General features: G+C 47.2%; 1 protein-coding gene across 22 annotated transcripts in view; it reads right to left on the bottom strand.

The window, feature by feature from the left end:
• Positions 1-23,733, bottom strand: part of DGKD (diacylglycerol kinase delta) — a 118,424-nt gene that overhangs the window by 70,364 nt on the left and 24,327 nt on the right. For 14 of the 22 annotated variants that reach the window (XR_010149938.1, XR_010149937.1, XM_003309528.6 and 11 more), the window contains 2 exons: positions 14,178-14,288; positions 12,063-12,143 (listed from right to left, as the gene is read on the bottom strand). Coding sequence is in view for 13 of the 22 variants with exons in the window: in XM_003309528.6 (XP_003309576.1) it covers positions 12,063-12,143; positions 14,178-14,288 (192 nt within the window). In the remaining 9 variants the exon portion in view is untranslated. Of the gene's footprint in view, positions 1-12,062; positions 12,144-12,504; positions 12,618-14,177; positions 14,289-15,708; positions 15,963-16,330; positions 19,475-23,733 lie in introns of those variants that run through there. The other 8 variants (XM_063790907.1, XM_063790909.1, XM_063790908.1 and 5 more) reach the window with 7 other exon arrangements.

Genomic DNA, 23,733 nt, shown 5'->3' with positions numbered 1-23,733 from the left:
AATGACTCCTCCATTCTCTGGGATAAACAAGTCTTCCAGCTGGCAAACTCGCTAAAAGCACACACACAGAGCACAGGGGCTAACCCTGTCCCCAAGCTGCCGGCTGGACATGAGCTGGGAAATTGTAAAAGGGGGAGCCTGGCCCACAGAGGGGTCCACAATAGTGAGCACCTCTTCAGCGGGGCTTGCCAAGGAAGGGGTGAGTCAACATTCTCTCTGTTGTGCTAACAAAAAGAAGCAACAGAACCTGCTTCTTCCAGCTCATATTCATACACATACTCACCCCAAAGGGCAGAGCACTGGGGACCCTAAGCTGCCAAGAGACTCCATGGCCTTGAGCTCAAGGTGTGGCCAAGTACACATTACTAGGGAGCTTGTGCTAATGTAGCATCACATGAGTGACACAAAGTACCCTAAAGAAGGGGGTCCCAAAGTGGTTGTACCCTAAGATTTTGGAAAGCTTTGAAAAAGCACCCACTTGCAAATTTCTGGGGAAAGTTCCAAAAGGTGCTCGGGCATGGCCAAGTTTGAGAACCACAGTCCCACAGAAGCATATGGCAGTTTCCTGAGCACCGTGTAAACAGGAAGGCTTCCCTGAGGAGGAAACGGACAGGGTCGGTGGGGAGAATCTGGGGAAACAGATCCCCAGAGACCAGGGCCAGCAGGTGACCCGTACACACACGGAGCTCCCTAAGAAGCACTGGGCTTGGCTGGGGAGAGGCCAGGCTGGGAGGGCACATGAGGACCAGACCCTGAACTTCATTAGGTAAGAAACGAGGGGCCCCTCGATGGTTTATAGTGCTTTTTTTTTTTTTTTTGAGACAGAGTCTCACTCTGTCGCCCAGGCTGGAGTGAAATGATGCGATCTCAGCTCACTGCAACCTCTGCCTCCCGGGTTCAAGTGATTCTTGTGCCTCAGCCTCCTGAGTAGCTGAGATTACAGGCGCCCGCCACCATGTCTGTCTAATTTTTATATTTTTAGTAGAGACGGGGTTTCATCATGTTGGTCAGGCTGGTCTTGAACTCCTGTCCTCAGGTGAACCACCACCTCAGCTTCCCAAAGCACTGGGATTACAGGTGTTAGCTACCATGCCCAGCCTTAGTTCACAGCGCTTTTAACAATGGGCAGAATATGACCCTTCTAAATGGCTCTGTATTTCAGGCATATTCCAGTAAAACTTGTCTTTCCTCTCTAAGGTTCACCTCAGCTACAGTTGCCATGACCCAGGGAGTAGTAATAATACAGCCAGACTAACTGAAGCCCAGTGAAATCTGGACTAATTAGTAGTGATTTTGTTCAATTAAAGTTATTATTCAGTAAACAGAGAAAGTATGAAACGTTAAGTACACCAAACTAGAAGAAAATTTTCCACATACCAAATGATATAATAAATGAATTTGGTTTATTGCTTTCAGTTCATTCACTGAATAATCAGCAAGTGCCTATAATCACAGTGTTAATAGGCACAAACACATATATCATGCCTACATTCATTAACTCATTTAGTCCTTACAACCAAACCACCCCACAAGGCAGGTTACTAGCCCCATTTCTCAGATGAGAAAATGGAGGCTTCGAGCTGTCCTGTGACTCGCCCCCGGTCATCTGCTTGGAAGAAGCTGAGCTAGGATTCACACTCTGGCTTGCCTTAAAGCATGAAGTTACCTTGCAGGGTCCCGTACTTTCAGAGATCAAAAGAAGAGAAGAAGCCCAGTCCTGCTGCCTTGGGTCTTCTATCTGGTAGAGGATACACAGACCCTGGACATTCAAAGACAAGAGTCCCTGATTCCTCTGGGGAGCTCACACTTTGGAAATACTGCGTAGCATAAAACTTCCCTCATAAAGGAAGTAAAAGGCAACTGAACATGTAGCATCAGAAGGCCACACACACTCAGCTGGAACAACTGAGGAAGGATCAGCCTTTCCACGGGCCTCCTGGGCAGTCCAGGCCTGTCGAGCTCTAGCTCTCCGGGAACAGCAGCTCAGGCCTTGCCCTCCAGCTGTGCAAGCAGCCCTGCCCATGAGAGGTGACCAGGGCTACCCCAGAGAGCTCAGGGAGCTCAGGTCTGCACACTCCACCACCCACTGAGGGAGTCAAATGTGTGCTTCATAAAACCAGCACCCGAGATGGACTCAAACTATATCCCACCCACATCCCGCCCAAGGTAGGGGGCACGGAAGGAGAGCCGTGAGAGGTGAGGCAGTTAGGAAGTGGCACCCCCACAAATGGGAGAGGCCATGCCAGCAGGTGGCCAGGGAGGCCCAGGCCAGGACAGCATGAGGCGTCTCAGACAGGGCAGTGGGCACTGGGTGTGAAGGGCAAAGGGCCCTGTGGGAGTGGAAATGGCCACCCTGCATCACCACTCTCTCCTAGCTCCAGGCTCCCTGCCCTCCGAGGGACCTGGCCAGGGCTCAGGCCTTGACTGCCTCCTGCTGTCCTGTAGACGAAGCCTGGCTATGGGGAGCAGCCACGCCCACTTCGGGTGATAAGCCTGGCTATGGGAAACACCCACACCCACTTTGAGCGATGAGCCTGGCTACGGGGAGCACCCACACCCACTTTGAGCGATGAGCCTGGCTACGGGGAGCACACACGCCCACTTCAGGTGATGAGCCCTCTTCCTACTTAGTCTAGAAAATCTTTGCTAAATTGAATTTAGCTCTGATTCTGCCTCCTTCACAAGGGACACAGACTCTGACACCAGCCACCATGAAGTCAGTCTCCAAGGGGACATTTCTAGAACTGGAAAGGCCAGCAATACCAAAACACTCTCGGTGAGGAGAAGAAACTGAGCATCTGGAGTCCTGCAGGGGTGCTGTGATCGTGTCACTGTGTACAGCGCTGCTTTCTAGGAGGCATGCATCATGGCCAATGATACAGTATGTTTCTTCAATACTGTTATTAATACTTAATTCCCAGAATCACCCAAAACAAATAAAAGTACCAACAACAGCAGAAGCATGGACCCTGCCCGCCTGCAGTGCATGGCTCTCCTCAGGCCCCATCTCTCACCTCCATAAGCACATCCAGGCTGTCCACATCCTCATGTTGGGGGAAAGGCCCCTCTGCACCCCTTCTCATCCACCTAGCCAACTCTTCCCTGCAGATCTCGCCTCCAGCAGCAGACAGACTCTTCTAACAAAAACCCAACTTTACCACCCCGCTTTAAAATCTTAATGGCTTCCCTCAGCTCTGACAAAAAAGCCCAAACCCACCCCAGCCTGGAAAGCACTTCCTGCCTCAGAGGCTGCTCACCCAGCGCACCTCCCACGCCCACTCCCTCTGGCAAGAAACACCCCTTCCACCCCACAGCCACGCACCCCCTTCCCCCACCACAGGCAGGGAACCCCCATGCCCTGCCCAGAGAAGCAACCCACATCAGTTCCTCCCCAGCCCTGCCGTGGCTGCTGGGATGCACATGGACTGTGCCCTGCAGGAAGGAAGACCTGATCTTGCAGCCAGGCCCAGCATCTGGTCCCAGGAAGCTTCCTGCAGAGCCGAATAATGAGGGGCAGGGCCCAAATCATTCTGGAACTGGAGGTGACCAAGCCACTCTTCAACAAAGAGTTATGTGCACCTACTGTGTGCTGGGCACTTGGTGTAAAGCCATGAACAAAACAGACGAAAATCCTTGCTCTCATGTAGCATATATTATAAATAAATAAGACCAAATGGAATACAGGTAGGAATGACTCTCCAGGAGGGTCAGGGAGGGTGAGAATAAAGCCCATTGCTTTTATTCCTTTTTGCTGCATTTTGAAATTGCAAAAACTAAATGAGGCAATAAAAATTAATCCTTCATCAAAAGAGAACATGGGTTTAAAAATGATGAAAAAACACTGACTTGGAGAAATAAGTAAATAAAAGCATAAAACTCGAATGGACCCTACAGTCTTGTAGTGTTCCACAGCCCTAGGCTGCTAAGGGAAGATGATAAAACTGGGCATGGTGGCTCACACCTGTAATCCTAGCACTTTGGGAGGCTGAAGCTGGCAGATCACTTGAGCTCAGGAGTTCAAGACCAGCCTGGCCAACATGGTGAAACCCATCTCTACTAAAAACACAAAAATTAGCCGGGTGTGGTGGCGGGAGCCTGTAATCCCAGCTACTCGGAAGGCTGAGGCACAAGAATCACTTGAACCCAGAAGGTGGAAGTTGCAGTGAGCCGAGATCGCATCACTGCACTCCAGCCTGGGCAACACAGTGAGACTGTCTCAAAAAAAGCAAACAAGCGTAGGACTTGAAGACAACAACTAAAATTACTATAACACACTCAAAGTTTAATAAATCAGGGGAGAAATCCTAAGTCAATGAAAACATGTGAAAACCCAAGAGAAAATGGAGAAGATCAAAGGAAAATCTTTCCCTGGAGGGAATGACTTTGTTAAACAGAAAACTTTTAAAAAATATTTTACCTATTGGCCAGGCGCGGTGGCTCACGCCTTTAATCCCAGCACTTTGGGAGGCTGAGGCGGGCAGATCACGAGGTCAGGAGATCGAGACCATCCTGGCTAACGCTGTGAAACCCCGTCTCTACTAAAAATACAAAAAAAAAAAAAAAAATAGCCGGGCGTGGTGGCGGCACCTGTACTCCCAGCCACTCAGGAGGCTGAGGCAGGAGAATGGCGTGAACCCGGGAGGCGGAGCTTGCAGTAAGCCGAGATCGCACCACTGCACTCCAGCCTGGGCAACAGAGCGAGACTCCATCTCAAAAAAAAAAAAAAAACACAAAAAATTTTACCTATCAAACAAGAATAAGCCAGGATAAAAACAAAGTATGCCAAAATCGGGGGTGGGGGCTGGGAGCTGGGAGGGGAGGTTGCAAGTAAATGTAGTAACAAACAATATAAAAACTTTGATAACTAGAACTAGGAAAAAACCAACAAATTAAATAAAATAAGGCTAAAGAATGTGACAGACATGGAAGATAAAGAAGCCTCCCCCACCACCCCACAGCCCCTCTTCTGGACTCCTGAGCTCACTTAACCAGCCTGCTGCTGTACTCAGCAGAAGCCCTGACACCTTCATCTACTCCACCCCCTTCTGACCTGATCACTAGCCTGCCCACTGCCCCCTAGACACCTCCGCACTCTCCACTCCACTCTCTCCTAACAATCCTACAAACCTCCCTCCCCTTCCAGTTCACCCTCCACCCTACAGCCAGAGTAGAACTTTCTGACACCTGCAAATCTGAGAATTTCACCAAATAAAACTACTCAACAGCAGCCCAAGTCCTGAGGAGTAAGTCCCAAGCTCTGCCCTGGTCCCCTCTGGAGTCCTCTCACTCTGGCCTCTGCCAACCACCCTGCTCCCCTCTGGAGTCCTCTCACTCTGGCCTCTGCCAGCCACCCTGGTCCCCTCTGGTGTCCTCTCGCTCTGGCCACCCCCAGCCACCCTGATCCCCTCTGGTGTCCTCTCGCTCTGCTCCCCACCCCAGCCACCCTGGTCCCCTCTGGTGTCCTCTCGCTCTGGCCACCCCCAGCCACCCTGGTCCCCTCTGGTGTCCTCTCGCTCTGGCCCCCCCCCAGCCACCCTGGTCCCCTCTGGTGTCCTCTCGCTCTGCCCCCCCCCCCCCCAGCCACCCTGGTCCCCTCTGGTGTCCTCTCGCTCTGCCCCCACCCCCCCCCCAGCCACCCTGGTCCCCTCTGGTGTCCTCTTACTCTGGCCTCCATCAGCCACCCTGGCCCTTCCACCACTTTGCACACTTCACATGGCATCCCCATGCCAAGGTCTTCGCACTGCTGGTCCCTCCACCTGCCCCATTCCCAAGGTGCCTATTTGCACAAGAAACACACAGACACACACACAGAAACACACAGACACACACCAACACACAGACACACACACCCTCTCAGGCTCATGCTTCCCTCAGTGGATTTACCACTATCATTCTTCATGTCTCAGCTATGAGACCTCACTTCCTCTGAGAAGACTGCCCAGCCCCTCCCCAAGGCCAGGTGGGGTCTTCCACATATCAGGCACCATGTACTGCTCTTCCATCGAAGCTTGTCTCAGCCTGTAACTAAGGCTCTATGTATGTGCTTATCTGATCTCCCACGAGAATATAAGCTTGATGCAGAGTGGCTCCTCTCCATTTCTACCCACCATTGAAACTTTGGCACTCAGCATGGTGTGTGGCCCAGGGTAGACCCCCAAAAAAATGCTTGCCAAAACAATGACTAAATAAACAAGCCAAATTCCCAAAGAACAAGACAAAGCACATGAACCAGAATTCATTTTTTCAAGTGTAAGAGAAAAGAAGGAAAAAATAGTTTTTCAAAGCTGGAAAGCCCAAACTGGAGTCAGGAAGAAATCAGGCTTGCTCTATCCCATACCAACCAGTTAGCAAACCCGCACTGCACAAGCGAGAAGGCAACTCTGAGTCTTCGAGCAGAAATGCCTTCAAAGACAGCAACAGCATCGAGCCTGCTCTCGACAACCCCCTGCAACACCAACACTGGGAAATACTATGTTCTCAGAGCTCACTAATAAAATACCGTATTTGATTCCTTTCTGGAAAACAGACCATTTTGCATTATTTTTCTTCCATGTTCTTCAGTCCTTTTTCATTTTCATGGTTTGGTATGAATCGAATAAGAGCTAGTGAAACAAAGCATTGAGTAGCATGTTCTCTGTGACTAAACCCTCAGTAATACACAAAGCTTGACCAAAAAAAGGATGTCACCATATGGGCTGGCTACAAACAGGTCTAGCATAATAAAATTTGTGAACTTGGCCAGGCATGGTGGCTCATGCCTGTAATCTGAACATTTTGGGAGGCTGAGACCGGTGGATCGCTTGAGCCTGAGATTTCAAGGCTGCGGTAAATGGTGATCAAGCCACTGCACTCCAGCCCGGGCGACAGAGTAAGACCTGTCTCTTAAATTTAAATTAAAAAAAAAAAAGGAAAAGGGAAAGAAAAGAAGATAGAAAAAGAGAGAAGCAGGGAGGGGAGGGGAAAGGAGAGGAGGGGAGGGGAGGAGAAAAAAGAAAAGAAAAGAAAGGAAAAAGAAAATCTGTGAACTGTAAATGTTTAAGAGACAACACAGGAGAGAAGTAGAAGAGAGGTACCAAGAGACCATTAAAATAAGAAAGCATGGCTGGGTGTGGTGGCTCATGCCTGTAACCTCAGCACTTCAGGAGGCCAAGGTGGGTGGACTACTTGCACCCCAAAGTTCAAGAACAGCCTAGGTGACACGGTGAAACTCCTTCTCTACAAAAAAACAAAAATTATCTGGGTATGGTCACATGTGCCTGGAGTCCCAGCTACCCAGAAGGCTGAAGTGGGAAGATTACTTGAGCCTAGGAGGTCGAAGCTGCAGTGAGCCATGACTGCACCACTGTACTCCAGCCTGGGTGACAGAGCAAGACCTTGTCTCAAAAATAAACAAACAAACAAACAAGAAAGCACAATACATTCAGCCACAAAACACAGGCATCAGATATGCAAGAATCCTGACAGCAGAAAATGGCTGAAGCACAATATTTACAAGGCAAAGGGTTTCTGACTAAAATAAAACAGATTCTAACAACATACTGTTTACAAGAATTAAATCTAGGCAAGGCACATCGGCTCATGCCTGTAATACCAACACTTTAGGACACCAAGACAGATCACTTGGGGCCAGAAGTTAGAGACCAGCCAAGGCAACATAGTTAGACCCCATCTCTACAAAAAATAAAAAATTAGCTGGGTGTGGTGACAATGCCTGTGGTTCCAGCTACTGGGGAGGGTGAGGCAGGAAGATCTCTTGAGACCAGGAGTTTGAGGCTGCAGTGAGCTAACACTGTACCACCGCACTCCAGCCTGAGCAACACAGCAAGAGCCTATCTCTAAAAAAAAAAAAAAAAGAATTAAATTCAAAATAATAAGGAAAACTAAAGATAAAAGTTAGGATGGAAAAGGGTGGGGGCGGTATGTATATCAAGTAAATTCTGAACAAAGAAAAGAAGACCTAGAAATACTAATATATATCAGAGAACAGTTAATGACACAAACTACTCATTGTGAAAAAGATCTTCTTTAATCCCAGCACTTTGGGAGGCCAAGGCAGGAGGATCACTTGATGCCAGGAGTTTGAGACCAGCCTGAGCAACATAGCGAGACCTTGCTTCTATAAAAAAATGTAAAAATCAGCCAGGCATGGTGTCAAGCACCTGTAGTCCCAGCTAACTGGGAGGCTGAGGCAGGAGGATCACTGGAGCCCAGGAGTTTAAGGCTGCAGTGAGTCATAATTGTGCCACTTCACTCCAACCCAGGTGATAGAGCAAGACCTTGTCTAGGAAAGAAGAAAAAAAAAAGCTACTACTTTATTAATCTTTATTAACAAATGATTACTCAATATTGAAGGTATTATCTTTTTAAATATTTACATGCTTAACAAAGCTTCAAAATGGAGAAGGTGAAAACTGTTAGAAATACATGAACAAAGTGTTAAATGTAACTGGCCTGAAAGAGATTCTAACTCCTCATTAACAGCCTATGGAAGCTCAAGCGATAAAAAACAAGATCATAAGAGGACTTGAACAACATATTTCGTAAGTTACAACAGATAAAAACTAATACACAGCCGGGCAAGGTGGCTCACACCTGTAATCCCAGCATTTTGGGTGGCCAAGGCGGGCGCTGAGGTCAGGAGTTCGAGACCAGCCTAGCCAACATGGTGAAACCCCGTCTCCACTAAAAATAAAAAAATTAGCTGGGCATGGTGGCGTGTGTCTGTAATCCCAGCTACCCAAGGCTGAGGCAGGAGAATCACTGGAACCCAGGAGGCGGAGGCTGCAGAGAGCTGAGACCACACCACTACACTCCCGCCTGGGCAACAGAGCAAGACTCCATCTAAAAAAAAAAAAAAAAAAAACACCAATACACATAAATACAGACACTGAATTAGAAAATAGAAAAGTAGGGCCCAGCATGGTGCCTTACACCTGTAATCCCAGCACTTTGGAAGGCTGAGGCAGGAGGATCACTTGAGGTCAGGAGGTCAAGACCAGCCTGGACAACATGGCGAAAACCCATCTCTAACTAAAAATACAAAAATCAGCCAGGCGTGGTGGGACACGCCTGTAATACCAGCTACTCAGGAGGCTGAAGCAGGAGAATCACTTTAACCCAGGAAGAAGAGGTTGCCATGAGCCGAGATCACAGCACTATACTCCAGCCTGGGCAACAGAGCAAGACCCTGTCTCAAAAAAAAAAAAAAAAAAAAAGAAACAGGCCAGGCGTGGTGGCTCACACCTGTAATCCCAGCACTTTGGGAAGCCGAGGCAAGCAGATCACTCGAGGTCAGGAGTTTGAGAACAGCCTGGCCAACGTAGCGAAACCCCGTCTCTAGCTAAAAATATAAAAAAATTAGCTGGGCGTGGTGGCAGGTGCCTGTAATCCCAGCTACTCAGGAGGCTGAGGCAGAAGAATCGCTTGAACACAGGAGGTGGAGGTTGCAGTGAGCCGAGATCACGTCATTGCACTCCAGCCTTCCAGCCTGGGCAACAGAGCAAGATTCCGTCTCAAAAAAATAAAAAAGGAAACAGAAAAGGAATTGTTCAATAATCTAAGAACTAGTTCTCTTTAAAAACAAAGAAAACAAAAATGCTAGAGTTTACGAAATCTGACAAGAAAAGCAAACTAAACTAATAAAATTAGAAATGCAAAGGAGATTCAACCAGAGACACAGGTGTTTAAACTACACAACAGTACACGCTACTAACTTTGAAGGTGTGAAATTAGTGGGAAAGTAAATTACAGATGTGGACTCAAAAAGTGAAAAGGCTCAAATGATCAAAATGCAAGAAATAAATATTTTAGGATTTATTTCTATTACAGCCTTATCTCCCTAAAAAGTCTTCTTGACAAATAATTTAAAATAAATTCTCTCCAACTTAAGAAACAACCAATCCCAAAGCTACATAAAATGTTGCAGAAAACATAAACTCATAGAAAGTTACTAAGTGAATTTTATGGGGTTGGTTTAACTCTGAAATCAAAACACAATATGTCCAACTATTATGTATCCATTAAAATTAAAAACAGAAAAAACAACTGTTTAAAACTGCAACAAGGCTACATTCTCACCCAAAACAAATGCATACATACCAGTGGGAAAATTCTAAATTGCAAGATAAAGGAGTAAAATTCAACATTACCAAGAATAATTTTTTTATTAGGAAATATGCAAATAACTGAAACCAAAATGAACATCTAAATTAATGCCCAGGGCCAGGCACGGTGGCTCATGCCTGTAATCCCAGTACTTTGGAAGGCTCAGGCGGGTAGATCACTCCAGGCCAGGAGTTTGAGACCAGCCTGGCCAATATGGTGAAACCCCATCTCTACTAAAATTACGAAAATTATCTGGACATAACGGTGCACGACTATAATCCCAGCTACTAGGGAGGCTGAGGCATGAGGCTCCCTTGAACCTGGGAGACGGAGGTTGCAGTGAGCCGAGACCACACCACCGCACTTCAGCCTGGGTGACAAAGGGAGACAACATCTCAAAAAAATTCATTAATTAATTAACTGATGCTCAGAACACTCCAAAGAAATTCAACACCTACTCCTATTAAAGACTCTAAAAACCACGAATCAAAGAAAAATCTATTTATGTGGTTAAAAATGTCTCTTCCCAGCTGGTAAAAATAAATTAATAGAGAAAACTACAAATACTCCAAGTAAAATAAGAGCAGTTACATCAACACAAAATAAGCAGAGGTTTAGACAGAGGAAGGAAAATCCCATTTGTATTGGCAACATCAACAATGAATCCATCAATAAATAAAACAAAACAAAACTTGAAAGCACCTGAAACTAACACTAACCCAAAATATCAGATCCTAAACTTGAGGAAAATTACTCACCTTGACTGAATTATAAAAGAATAATTTTTTAAATTAGGGTGCACACTTTTTGTCTAGATGGGATGGCCTAATAACATAAAGAAAAACAGCTTTAAAAGTTCTAGTGCTGTTATTAGAGTCAAACCTTACACAGGCAGGCGCTAAAGTCAGCCCGTAAAGCCTAAATTATAAAATCCTACAAGAAAATGCTACTATAGCCATTAAATAATATCACGAACATTTAGATCAGCTGACATGAGCAACTCTCTACTATAAATTGTCCTGGGGGGAAAAAAAACACAGGTGTAAACCAAAAGGTTCAGCATGATCTCATGGGTACACGTAGGTAAAGACATAAATATACAGAAATAAAGATAAACACTCTAGAGTAAGCAGCTGGCCACTTCCAAGTGGTGAGATCACATGATTTTGTGCATTTAGAACTTTTGCAGAAAGTCCTACATAACTTTTATAAATTTGGAAGGAAGAAAGTTTAAACATAAAAAAGGAAAAAAAAAAGAAATACACCAAAATATTAACATTCAATGTTTTTTGAGGTGGCTGAATTATGTCTGCTTTTTAATTGCTTTAACATACTTGTCTGCATTTTCCAAATTTTCGACATTAATCACAAAAAACAAAACTCTGTACAGAGCTAGTAAGACGTGAACCAGCAAAGCATGGTGGCTCACACCTGTAATCCCAGGATTTTGGGAGGCCAAGGAGGGTGGATCACCTGAGGTTGGGAGTTCGAGACCACCTTGACCAACATGGAGAAACCCCGTCTCTACTAAAAATACAAAATTAGCCAGGTGTGGTGGCACATGCCTGTAATCCCAGCTACTCGGGAGGCTGAGGCAGGAGAATCGCTTGAACCCGGGAGGCGGAAGTTGCTGTGAGCTGGAGATCACGCCATTGCACTCCAGCCTGGGCAACAAGAGCCAAACTCCGTCTCAAAAAAAACAAAACAGACGTGAACCAAAACACATATAAAAATTTTTCATTTGGTCCCTATTGTCCTTTTGTGCTTATGCATGCCAAATTCTTGGTTATTCTCCAACCTCAGTATTACTTTCAGCATTAAATTCAAATTTTACCAGCAATCATTCCAATCAGTAAGAAAAGAATGAAAACGTTTGAACTGCTTGGACACATGTTCAGATCAAAAAGGAAAGCCGACTTCAGTGAAGAATCAAGAAAGGCATGACTCAGGAATCTTACCGTAAAACTGTTGTTGACGTTTTTGGTACTGGATTCAGCCACGCTGGCATCTGTCAGATCCACCTCATCAAATATGATTGACTGGAAAGAGACAAACACAGGGACTAAGGCACACAAAGACAGGTACATCCCTAAGCACTAGCCAGCGCTGCCCACCACACCCCAATGATCCCTAACAAGCACCCACAGAAGCCCCAGTACCTTGAAACTGTAGCATCCAAACAATAAGCCAATCCAAATTAACCCACCCACCTGCTTCTAACCAAAAGCTCGGGCTCACAGGTATAGTGCCGTGATTTTTAAAAAAAAATCTACAAACATTGTCATTGCATTAGTGAAGGAAGAAAGAGAGAGAACCAAAGCAAACAACCCAATGCTGGTATTTCTGTATTTACTACTGTCAATACCAGTGTTCACTTTTACATGTGAAGTATGTTCTCACACAGTGTTTTAGCTGAGGGAAGGCCGGGGTCTGGACTGAGGATTCCGTGTCCTCCTGGCTTGTTCCTCCAGCGAGCACATGGAGGGGGAAGGTCCTGGCTAAAACAAATTCTTCTGGGGAAGAGAGACAGGTCCAAATGGAAAGGGTCTTGCCGTGAAAGGAAACAAGGGAGCAGAGCAGAAGGATCCTGGTCCTGGAGAGAAAGATGCTCCAGGGCAGGGCTGGGAGTCAGGCCTGGGGACCTCCCCCGTCTCCCTCTCCACTCCCTACAGGGTCCCCCGGCACAGCCCCTGCCTCCTGTTTCCCTTATACCATCCCCTCTATTCTACGATGGCTCTATGAGGAACCCTGGAGAAAATCAAACTAATAACTCAGAAAAGAAACTAAATATTTTAAGTAACCTTCCCCCTCCCCTCACCCCCAGAACTAACTGTAAAAGGTTATTTTGTCGTGTTTTGTTTTTTTTTTTTAAGTGAGGGAAGTGGTTAGAACCCTTTCTAAACAAGCTGCTTTGTTCCATTTCAAATTGTAATGCAGTAACTTTCTAGGGATATGTCTCAAAATGTAAATGATTCAGACTCCAGATTTCTTAAATACCAAAATATTAGTACTGACACCAATCCTGATAAAAAACACAGGTATTCAGAATCCCAGCCAACACACTGGTGTCTGAATGTCTAACACCACATCCGCTTAAACATGGCAGTAATCTGTGACTTTCACTGGCTGCTCCTCCTCCAGCAGCACCCACCTGGTGCTTCTAGCTTTAAATCTACCTACAATAGGGCACACAGAAACAAGGTTAATTGCTAGAAAGCCTAAAAATAAAGAATTTCCCATTTCTGTTCACACATCAAGAAGCTCAGCTCCTTCTACTTTGGCTGGGCACAGTGGCTCATGCCTGTAATCCCAGCACCTTGGGAGGCCAAGGCGGGCAGATTACTTGAGGTCAGGAGTTCAAGACCAGCCTGGGCAATGTGGTGAAACCCCATCTCTAGGCCGGGCATGGTGGCTCATGCCTGTAATCCCAGCACTTTGGGAGGCAGAGGCAGGCGGATCATTTGAGGTCAGGAGTTCGAGACCAGCTTGACCTACATAGTGAAACCCCATCTCTACTCAAATATAAAAATTTTAGCCAGGCATGGTTGCAGGCACCTGTAATCCCAGCTACTTGGGAGGCTGAGGCAGGAGAATTGCTTGAACCCAGGAGGCGGAGGTTGTAATGGGCCGAGATCTCGCCACTGCACTCCAGCCTGGACGACAAAGCAAGACTCCCTCTCAAAAAAAAAAAAAAAAAAAGAACTTCAATATACTTAAAGAATAAAAATTATTTAATAATAAGAAGATGAAATTCATAACCCTGTGATTCCCTCCACCTTTCTGAAAGAAAGATATCCAACTGTAACGTGGCTGTTTCTGTGACCCTTTTTTTCCTTTTCCCCATTACTGATGACATTAAAGAAAAGGAAAATGAACAGAAATTAATTTTGATAAGAAATAAAACATGCCTTGAGACAAGTAAAACCTGACAGCGTGGAGTGTTACAAAACTCACTGGCAATAACAGATCTGAGAATTGAAGCTTTTCCCACACAAGGACTCAGCACCCCCAGTTCCTCCCCTGGGACGGCTCCTGTGATGTCCTCGCGTGTGCTTTCCTGCATGGGGCCTCACCTTTGCCGTTTTGGCATAGTAAAGCGTTCGCCCTCGAAGCTTAAAGTATCTCCTTTTTGATCGCTGGAATGAATTGTTCTGTTTGGTCAGCATCCCCTCTTTGATGATGGTCTGAAAGTACAGAAACATATTCATAAACTTGTGTTTTCAAGGTGCCCTTTCACTCTTCCGGCTGAAACGCAGCCTGTTGCGGCTGAAACATATTCGTGTCTCTAACAGAAAATATTTCTCACACTCTCAACAGACCTTGACCTATGCACAGGCCCAGCACGCTGCCGGGGGCATGGGGGGTTGCACCAATCCTGTCCTCTAAGGGGCAATGTGTGCCTGTGTGGGTGGGGGTGTCAAGAGGCCCAGGGTGTGCCCTGGACGCACTGGCAGACATGAAGAAGGGACACTGAGGCTCACAGGGCCACAGTACACAGCAGCTGGGAGGACACTGGGACGCGGGGCCAGTGCATTCTCCAACTTCAGCATTTGGTATTTTTCAGCTATTCTTGGCCCTGTCTCTGTGTTCTCTGGCCCCCTGCCATTTCTCAGGATGCTGCTGCCAAAGCTGTCTACGTCAGTGGCTCTGGGGCTCAGAAGCTCCAGGCCCGCGCCCTCAGCCCAACCCACCACTCACAGGCCTGGCGTGTGCATCTGCACACACCATGAGAGGAAAGTGCCTCGGCCACAGACACTAAAACTCCTCTCAACCCGAAAAGCTGATGAGTTCACCCCAACACAAGATGTTCTCTTACGAGAATCCAGAAATGGATTATACGGTCCACTCACCTTGGCTCAATTAAAGCCAAGAATGAAGGGGGCTCTACTTCTCCCGGAGCTGCTCCCCCGCCTTACGCAGCCCATGCCACCAAAACATCAAATGCGTAACTAAATACTTGGTCATGAGATGTCTTGACGTACTCGGAGCCATTAACACAGTCAAAAAGAATAAACGACAAGCGTGAAGACAAGAACCTGGCTCTCAGCGTTCGCACACTATGTTACATCCCACCTCACGGAAATGCCCAGTCCACAAGGAGCCTCAGCATGGAAATGGAGGGAGGCTTCCTAAAAATTCTGTTCAAAGACAAGCACATTGGTTCAGAGAAGCTTTTGCTTAACTACCTAATCTCACATAGCTCTGCACTTTATGTAAATGTTTCAAACAGTGCATGTACAAAGTTCTTAAGTATCCACAAACACTTAAAACTCCCTAAGATAAAACCAGCAAAAGCAAGACACAGGAGGCTCATGTCCCCCACCTATGCCAGAATGCAAGCGCAGAACACTGCGCTGCCTGGTCCATCCACTGGCATTCACAACAGGAGAGACAGTGGAACAGGGAAGGCTGCAGAAAGCCCCCAGCCCGACACGCCATCAACATGTGGACGGACACCAGGACCACACCCGGACAGCACAGGCCAATGCAAACTGCCTAGGGGTCTCTTCTCCTTATCCCGCAACCGGCCAACCTCACTGTGCCCTTCCTGGGTTGGGGGGAACTGGCTGCACTCACGACCACTTCCAAGAGCTTCTTGCTCACCAGCATGTTCCAATCATGGTGAACTCTGCTTTCGGCACTGACCCAGTGGCACAACAGCAGCCCTTTCCAACTCTAGAGGATCAGCGCAGGGCAGAGCTGCTGAAGAATCTACTGACTCATTCTTGGCTTATACATTCACCTCACACTTCTGAAGAAGGCACCCACCCTCTCCCCAGTAATTAAAGAGTGCCAGGAAGGAAAAAGAGAGGAGCCCAACATTATCCAACGATCAAGCATTCTGATGACGCTTGTTTGCCAGAAGTGACCTCCCCACCCCCACCCCCTCCCCTAGAGACAGCGGGGATCCCCAGCATACAGTTAGCATCTGAGGTCCCGTCCAAAACAGACCAAGGGTGATCCAAGGCAGAAAGAAAGTCCCACCCCGATTCTGGTAGCAAGGATATAAACCAGTCTTCAGTGTGAAGGACTGGGAAATGGTATTTGTTTCCAAACATCCTTTTCACATCCAAGTACACATGGATGAAACTCATTTCAAATACATCTGCAGAGAACAATGCCATCCATGGAAGCCTGAAACATATACCACGAGACCCTTTCTCTGTTGACCTCAAAGGCCTCACTGTGAAGACGTCTCTCCTGGCCCCCCATTCATCTTCCTTACCTTTGTGGGGAAAGCAATCAGTTCCATCTCTTCCCTAAATGGGAAAAAAAAAAGACAAAACCAACAAGCCAAAACCCAGAAAAGTTATAAATTATCTTTAAAGGACAGATGCTGGAGTATTTTTTCTTGCATCTCCTGCTACACATCTCATACATAAAAGAAAAGCAAAATTAAAACACAACTCACTGCACCACATACTCTTACACACACGCACACGCACAATCTTTCTGAGGGCGGATGAGAGTCTGCGATCTTGGGCTGCCCAAGGAGAGCTGCTGCTTTATTTATAGAACAAGAGTGCTCAGAAAAAGACTGGTGGGTTTCAGCGGAAAAGGCTGGGGAAAAGATAAAGACCATTATTTCTTTGAAGCCTTCTCAGAAACTGCATTTCTTCTCCTGATTCGCTGCTTGTGAGTACTATAGATATGCTGCAGAATATTTTTAAACATTTAGTCAAAAGCAATGAACCAAAAGTGGTCAAGAAAATAACACCCCAAAATAATGTGCTGTATTTTGCACGTGGCAGCTGTGAAAGGCACCCACAGGAAATGCTGCTAGGCTGACGAGGCCTCTCCTTGCCCCCTAGAGCAGAGTCAGGAGTGAAAGGGCCAGGTCCCTGCACAGTTCGCTCGGGCCATGCCGGGCCACCGGGCTCTTAGAGTCACTTTGTTGGGTTCTATGCACAAACAAAAGGGCCAACTGTCGTTCAAGCCATCTAAGATACCCTTATTCCAATCAGAGACAAATTTGCAACACACACAGCACCGAGAAAACTCTTAAGCTCTAGTCAGAGAGCAGCAGGTGGAAAGTGAACACGTGCCCACCAGCAAACACAGGCAAGACACCAATCCCAGTGCTGGGCTCCCCAGAGGAAGTTGGCGAGAGCACTGGGCCTGAGCTGGAGTGTGGTCCACGGCCACCCACTGACCCGACAAGACATATGCCCAGCCCACAGGTCCAAGACTACCACGTGCAGCTGCTTGGGGGGAAGCACAAGTCTCCAGTGGTCCTTGCTTAACAGTAAGACAGCTCTGAGAATGTCCTTGAAAAGGGCTTCAAACCAGGAGGCAGGGAAAGTCCGGAATGGACTCTGTCTGAAAGGCACTAGCAGGCCCAAGCACAGGGTGAGGTTGCCCCCTCTCTGACACGTGGCTGCATCACCAGATGCTGGTCACTACACTGGGCTCTGAGGGCTGCATGGCCAGGAGCTCAGACCAGAGGAAGGCGGATGTGTACACACCAGAGTGCTCTGGGATGTGGGGCACAGGGCAGTGAGCAATGCCCCATAAGGGAATTGCCTGAGACAACAGGTACCTGAGCAGGCCAGGGAGGAGGGGCTGGGCAAGCAGAGGCCGGCAGCTGCTCCTTGGGGCTACAGACAGAGCCCGGTGGTGGCTCAGAAATACACTCTGGAAAGCTGACTGTGGCCACAGTGTGGGAAAGAAGAGGGGTGAAATGTGGAGGCTGGCAGAACACTCCAGAAACTCGCATAAGGGGGGAGTTGATGACAAGAGTCTGGGGTGGCAGGGGAGAGATGGACACAGGCATGGGAATGTTCAGAAAGAAGTGACAATCGACCGAGGTGAAGGGGAGGAGACAGGACAGAAATCCTGGATGCCTCCAAAGAGTGTGGCTCAGTGGGGGGATGTGGGTTTCATTCTGGATGTGCTGACTCTGCGGGCCTCGAGGACGTCAGGGGAGTTCAGTGTAAGGCGACAGCCAGTTCTGCAGGTCTGTGATGTAGAAGTTTTAACACAGGAGATGCCTTGCCAAGGGCCCCAAAGGAGAAAGCATGGAGTACACGGAGGCCCAGGGAAATGGGAACCCAGGGACACCAATACCAAGGAAGGAAAGCCAGAAAGGAGAACAAGAAGAAAGTGGGCAGAAGCGGAGGAGAGCAGAGAGCACGTCGAGAAGATCGCATCAGTGATGTCCAATGCAGCAGCGAGGTCATAAATGAGAACTGAGCCGAGGATAAAGGAAGCAGCCACCAGGGGGTCACCGAGGACCTGCCAGAGCGGACATGGTGGCCTGATGGGGTCGAAGCCAGATCAAATCACCCTGAGTGTGACCAGGACAGGAGAAAGCAAGATAACAGGTTTTTTTCAACTTACAACTTTCTTTTTATGAACATGGAATCCATACTGTATATACTGTTATGTGACCTTGCTATTTTTTTGTCATGTATATTATCACCATATAGCCACATCAGCAAACGCATTTTTGCTGGCTACAGAGTATCTCACTGCACCTACACACCCTCCCCTCCAACATTCACCTGCTTCCCACTGCCGGAACATTTAGAATGCTTCCCGTTCCCTCAATGCTATCATCAGAACTTCAGTGGATATTCCCGTAAGTAAATATCTGCTTATGTCCTCAACTATCCTTAAAGCAAATTAAGAGAAGCGGAATTTGGGGACCAAAGATAGCCCAGAAACAGACCCTTGCAGATTTGGAAGCTTGATGTGTAACAGGTAGCACTGCAAACCAGGGTTTGGGAGGGAGGGGGATTTCAGCAAAGGGGCTGAGATGGCAGGTTACCCAAGGACACCACACGCGTGAGCTCCTGGCAGACTCTGGGTGTGCTAAAGCAAAAGGCAGAAGAACTTCAAAATGTCCAGCAGACGATAGAGAATTTCCAATGACTTTGGAATTGGGAAGAGTTTCTTAAATATAATAGAAAAAAATATTAGATATAAGCTATGACTGCTAAACTCAACTATATTACAATTGAGAATTTCTGCTCATCAAAGACACCTCAAAAAGAGATAAAAGAAAAGCCAAGGTGGGAAAAAAAGGTACACTATTGCTGACAGCCAGTCAGTAACCAGTAACCAGAATATAGCAGAAACTCCCATGGAACGGGCTGGGCGCGGTGGCTCATGCCTGTAATTCCAGCACTTTGGAAGGCCGAGGCAGGGGGATCACCTGAGGTCAGGAGTTCGAGACCAGCCTGGGCAACACAGCGAAACCCCGTCTCTACTAAAAATACAAAAATTAGCTGGTCATGGTGGCGGATACCTGTAATCCCAGCTACTTCGGCGGCTGGGACATAAGAATCGCTTGAACCCAGCAGACGGAGGTTGCAGTGGGCCGAGATCATGCCACTGCACTCCCGCCTGGGTGACAAGAGTGAAACTCCCTCTCAAAAAAAAAAAAAAAAAGAAAGAAAGAAAAAAAGAAACTCCCACGGAATGATAAAAAAGAAAAACCACCAAAGAGAAAATAGGTAAAAAGTGTGAACCAGCATTTACCAGAAGAGTAAGTCAAATGGAGACTAAGCCCCAAAGGACGCTTAACCCTGGAGGATGCCACAGAAGAGCACCCTGGCACTCAGCCGCGCAGGTGGGTCCACGTGTGCACAGTCCGTGACTGTGCTTCACAACTTATGTGTATACTCCATGTATTATTCTGCATGTAAAATGGTAAAGGGAAAAATATAGTTAATCAATATAAGGATAGAAGTAAAATCTCAGACTATTAGTGTTAATGTCTTGAGCATGTAAGGAGTGAGGATTTCCACATTTACGCAGTAAAAGACAAACAAATGAAAAACAGCTGCCACATGGGGGTGAAGAAAATGGAGGGGACTGACCAAGAGTCGTGTCCAGAGGCTGAGGGCAGCAAGCCACGGCCTGCCCAAGGTGACCTGGACAGAGGGGCTGCAGGCAGACAGCTGGGAAACTGGGAGGGAAACAAAAAAAAGGTAGCAGAAAGGAAAGAAAATTAGCCAAATGTCCACTTCAGCCACCTATCTGTCCTTTAGACTTCCCCGGTCCTTCAACAACAACAAAAAAGCAGGTAAAACAGAAACCTGACTATGGTTAATTAAGCAACATCACCCAAATTCACAAAGCCCCCCAAAAGTGGAAATACTGGCATAAAAAATTAACATACAAATGTTTCAGTGGAAAGAAGCTGGTAAACTTATTTCTATCAATTTGCATATCTCTTTGTTTGTTTGTTTTCTGAGACAGAGTCTTGCTCTGTCGCCCAGGCTGGAGTGCAGTGCCACAATCTTGGCTCACTGCAACCTCCGCCTCCCAGGTTCAAGCAATTCTCCTGCCTCACCCTCCCGAGTAGCTGGGATTACAGGCGCGCACTACATGCCTGGTTAATTTTTTGTATTTTTAGTAGAGACAGGGTTTCACTATGTTGGCCAGGCTGGTCTCGAACTCCTGACTTTGGGTGATCCACCCACCTCGGCCTCCCAAAGTGCTGGGATCACAGGCGTGAGCCACCGCACCTGGCCCAATTTGCATATCACTTTAAATTTTCATGAGTATTTTTATATTTACTTGTCTTCTTAACAGAACAAACACTTCTGGTCTATGAGACAGAAACTAGTATTCCAGTTAACAAATAAGAAAACTGGTAAACAGAGAGACTGAGTAACTTGCCCGGTTGAACAACTAATGACAGGTCACAAAAGAAATCCCAGGCCTCTCCAATTCTATCTCAAAGCTTCATCTGTGGTTTGCAGTTTACAAGCACCATGATTCACATATAGGAAGCAGTCAGAAAATAATTTGTTCACAAAACGTAAGGCATGCAAAACATATTCAAAGACCTCCAGGTTACCTCCAACACTTCTTCACACATACCACACCCACTACCCAAGTAGGAGCCATTTTCATCTTTTAATCCTCACACCAATTTTGAAAGTGGTGGTAATATTCCCACTTTACACATTACGAAACTGAGGGCCAGAGGATTAAGTAATTCACCCAAGGCCACTTGGCTAATGAATGACACACCAGAGCCCAGACAATAATACTTGTTGGCAAAATAAAACTTCAGCATAAAAGTCTGCTGATAACGGATTTAAATCAATTAAGCAAAGGTAAATTCCTGTATCTACTCAAAACACTACCCACAGATTCATCCTCATTCAGGAACTACCTGCAACTTACCCACCACCTATCTACCTATAAGCTGATCTTACCGCATCCTGGCAGAAGCTGAGGGAGTGTGCACGCCCAAGGTGGCAACAGAATGTGTGCCACATCGGCGTCTTCATGACACCAACGGCCAGCAGGAGAGAGCGCACCGGGCAACTGCCACGCTGCAGAATCCCGCTCAGCTCTGCAGAGCCAGGCCCTGAGTCTGGTGCTAACTCTGACAGAAAGGAACCCAACATAGGTTTTCTGAAGACTCCAAAACACCAACTCATGGAAAAAGGACAGTCATCCTTCCCTCACCCATCAAGAGAATCCAATTTCCCCATTGCCACTACCCTGGTTTTCAATGCACTGCCACCAAGATTATTAAAAACGACCATGTCCCAAAGCTCCTATGCCAAAGCTTCCACTGACAGGAGGAGAGACACCTCATTCCTGCCCCCACTAATGTGAGGAAGGACCAAACCAAAAAAAGCCAAAAAGTGGCAACGATGTGTATGCCCAAACCCCCAGGAGAGCTGCTCCAGGTATGCCCTTCATTTGGAGTTCACACCCACTTTCCTAAAGCCAGGACGCTTCTCTTACTGCGGTATGCTGCGGTATGTGGTGTTCTGTTAACACCCCCCCCCCACACACACACACATCCTCACTGCTCACAGGACCTTGTTTCTGAACTGGGGGTGGTGGTCGCGGGGGACCTTTCATCATAGGGCTAATCCCCACTGCCCCAGTACTGGTCAAGGAGACCTAAGCAGTTCTGTTGGGGGTGGGGAGGTAGGCAAGTGCTTGGCTGGTATATGGGAACACGTGTAGTCTCAGTGCCACCTTTGCTTTAAATGAACATACAACATTTAGTGCTGCAGCAGCCATGTTGAGGCCACAAGGTAGCCAGTGTGGGTCCTGATGACATCAACCTACAGCCAAATGCATTCCTGTCTGATAACGATGGGTTGGCTGAGTTCACTCCCGCTCTGTCAGCATCACTGCTAATCCAACCTAGTCTTGCACGCTGGCGTCCCCAGGGGCCAGGCCTCCACACTGAAATGTACCTCATCTCACTGTTCACTGACCCCCAAGTTTCCTCTTCAGTTAATATTAATAGCATCATCAAATCTAAAAGAAGTAGCAGGCGCTCAACTCTTTTCCTCCTTCACTCCCCATTTCTAATTGCCTACCTAGGATCATTGATTGTATTTGTTAAAATAATGGAAGATTCTGCCCCTCCTCTTCAGCTCCGCCTACCTCAGGCTTAAGTTGTTCTGCCTCTTGTCTCTGCCTCAGTGCCTCTCAACGTGTGACCCAGACCACCACATCAGAACCCCTGGAACGTTTGTTAAAAATGCAGGTTACCGCTGGCCTGAAGGCAATGAGCTATCTCAAATGATGGTTCACAATCAGTTACAGACTGAACTCCTTGCTCTATTCTCTACCCCATTCTCACTACTTCACTGGACTACTCTAAAAACAAAATACAGGTTATTAAAATAATAATATAGAAATAAAATAAAATAAAAAAGTAAAGAAAAAGCAAGTTACTGCTCCACCCCCAACCTCCTGAGCCTTGGAAATATGAATTTTTGCCAAGAGCCCAGGTGGTTCCTAAGCACACCAAGTTTGTTCTCTGTCCATCGTTCCTCCAACCTGCTGCCACAATTCTCTCAACGGGAGGATTTCATCCCAACTGCCACTACAATTACCTGACAAGCTTTGAGAAACAGTGACCACTGGCCCCACCCCACCAGTGATGAGCATCAGTGTGGGAGGGGGCAGGGAGCCACAGTGTTAAAAACTCCCAGGTGACTGGAAGAAGCATACAGTCTCAGAGCCAGGGCCTACTCCCAAACCTCTCCTTGCTTTCCTTGTCATCTAGGAAGGCTTCACGTGGCCCACCGGGCTCCTCCCAATCTGAGAGGCTCCTCTCTCACCCCTCCCAGAACCACCTGACCCAAACACAACCGACTCCTTTTATTTCCCCACTTTTTTGAATATACTCTTTCCTCCACCTGGAAATCCTTAGCTCCTCTTCTCTTGGCTGGGAAATGACTAAGCTTTGAGACCCAAGTCAAATACCACCACCTTCGGGAAGTCTTCCCAGACTCCCCCAAGGCAGAACTAGCTATCACCTCCCCCCAGGCAGAACTAGCTATCACCGCTTTGCAAGTACATGAACATCCATTATGAAGCTGTCTCCCTCCCCAGACCAACAGTCCATCAGGTTCAGTGGGTTTATTTATCTTAATCACGCCAGTGCCTCAGGAAGTTTTGTTTTTGTTTTGAAACAGGTTCTCACACTGCCAACCAGGCTGGGCTACAGTGGCTCAATCACAGCTCACCGCAGCCTTGACCTCTTGGGCTCAAGCGATCCTCCCATCTCAGCCTCCCAAGTAGCTAGGACTACAGGTGCACTTGTTTTGTTTTGTTTTGCTTTGCTTTGTAGAGGCGGGGTCTCACTACGTTGCTCAGGCACTCCTCAGGCCTTGGCCTCCCTTATTGCAGGCA

Source organism: Pan troglodytes, chromosome 13 (genome assembly GCF_028858775.2).
Source record: "Pan troglodytes isolate AG18354 chromosome 13, NHGRI_mPanTro3-v2.0_pri, whole genome shotgun sequence".
Classification (NCBI taxonomy): domain Eukaryota; kingdom Metazoa; phylum Chordata; class Mammalia; order Primates; family Hominidae; genus Pan; species Pan troglodytes.
Note: the sequence above shows the minus strand (reverse complement) of the source record. Positions and strands in the feature narration are given on the sequence as shown.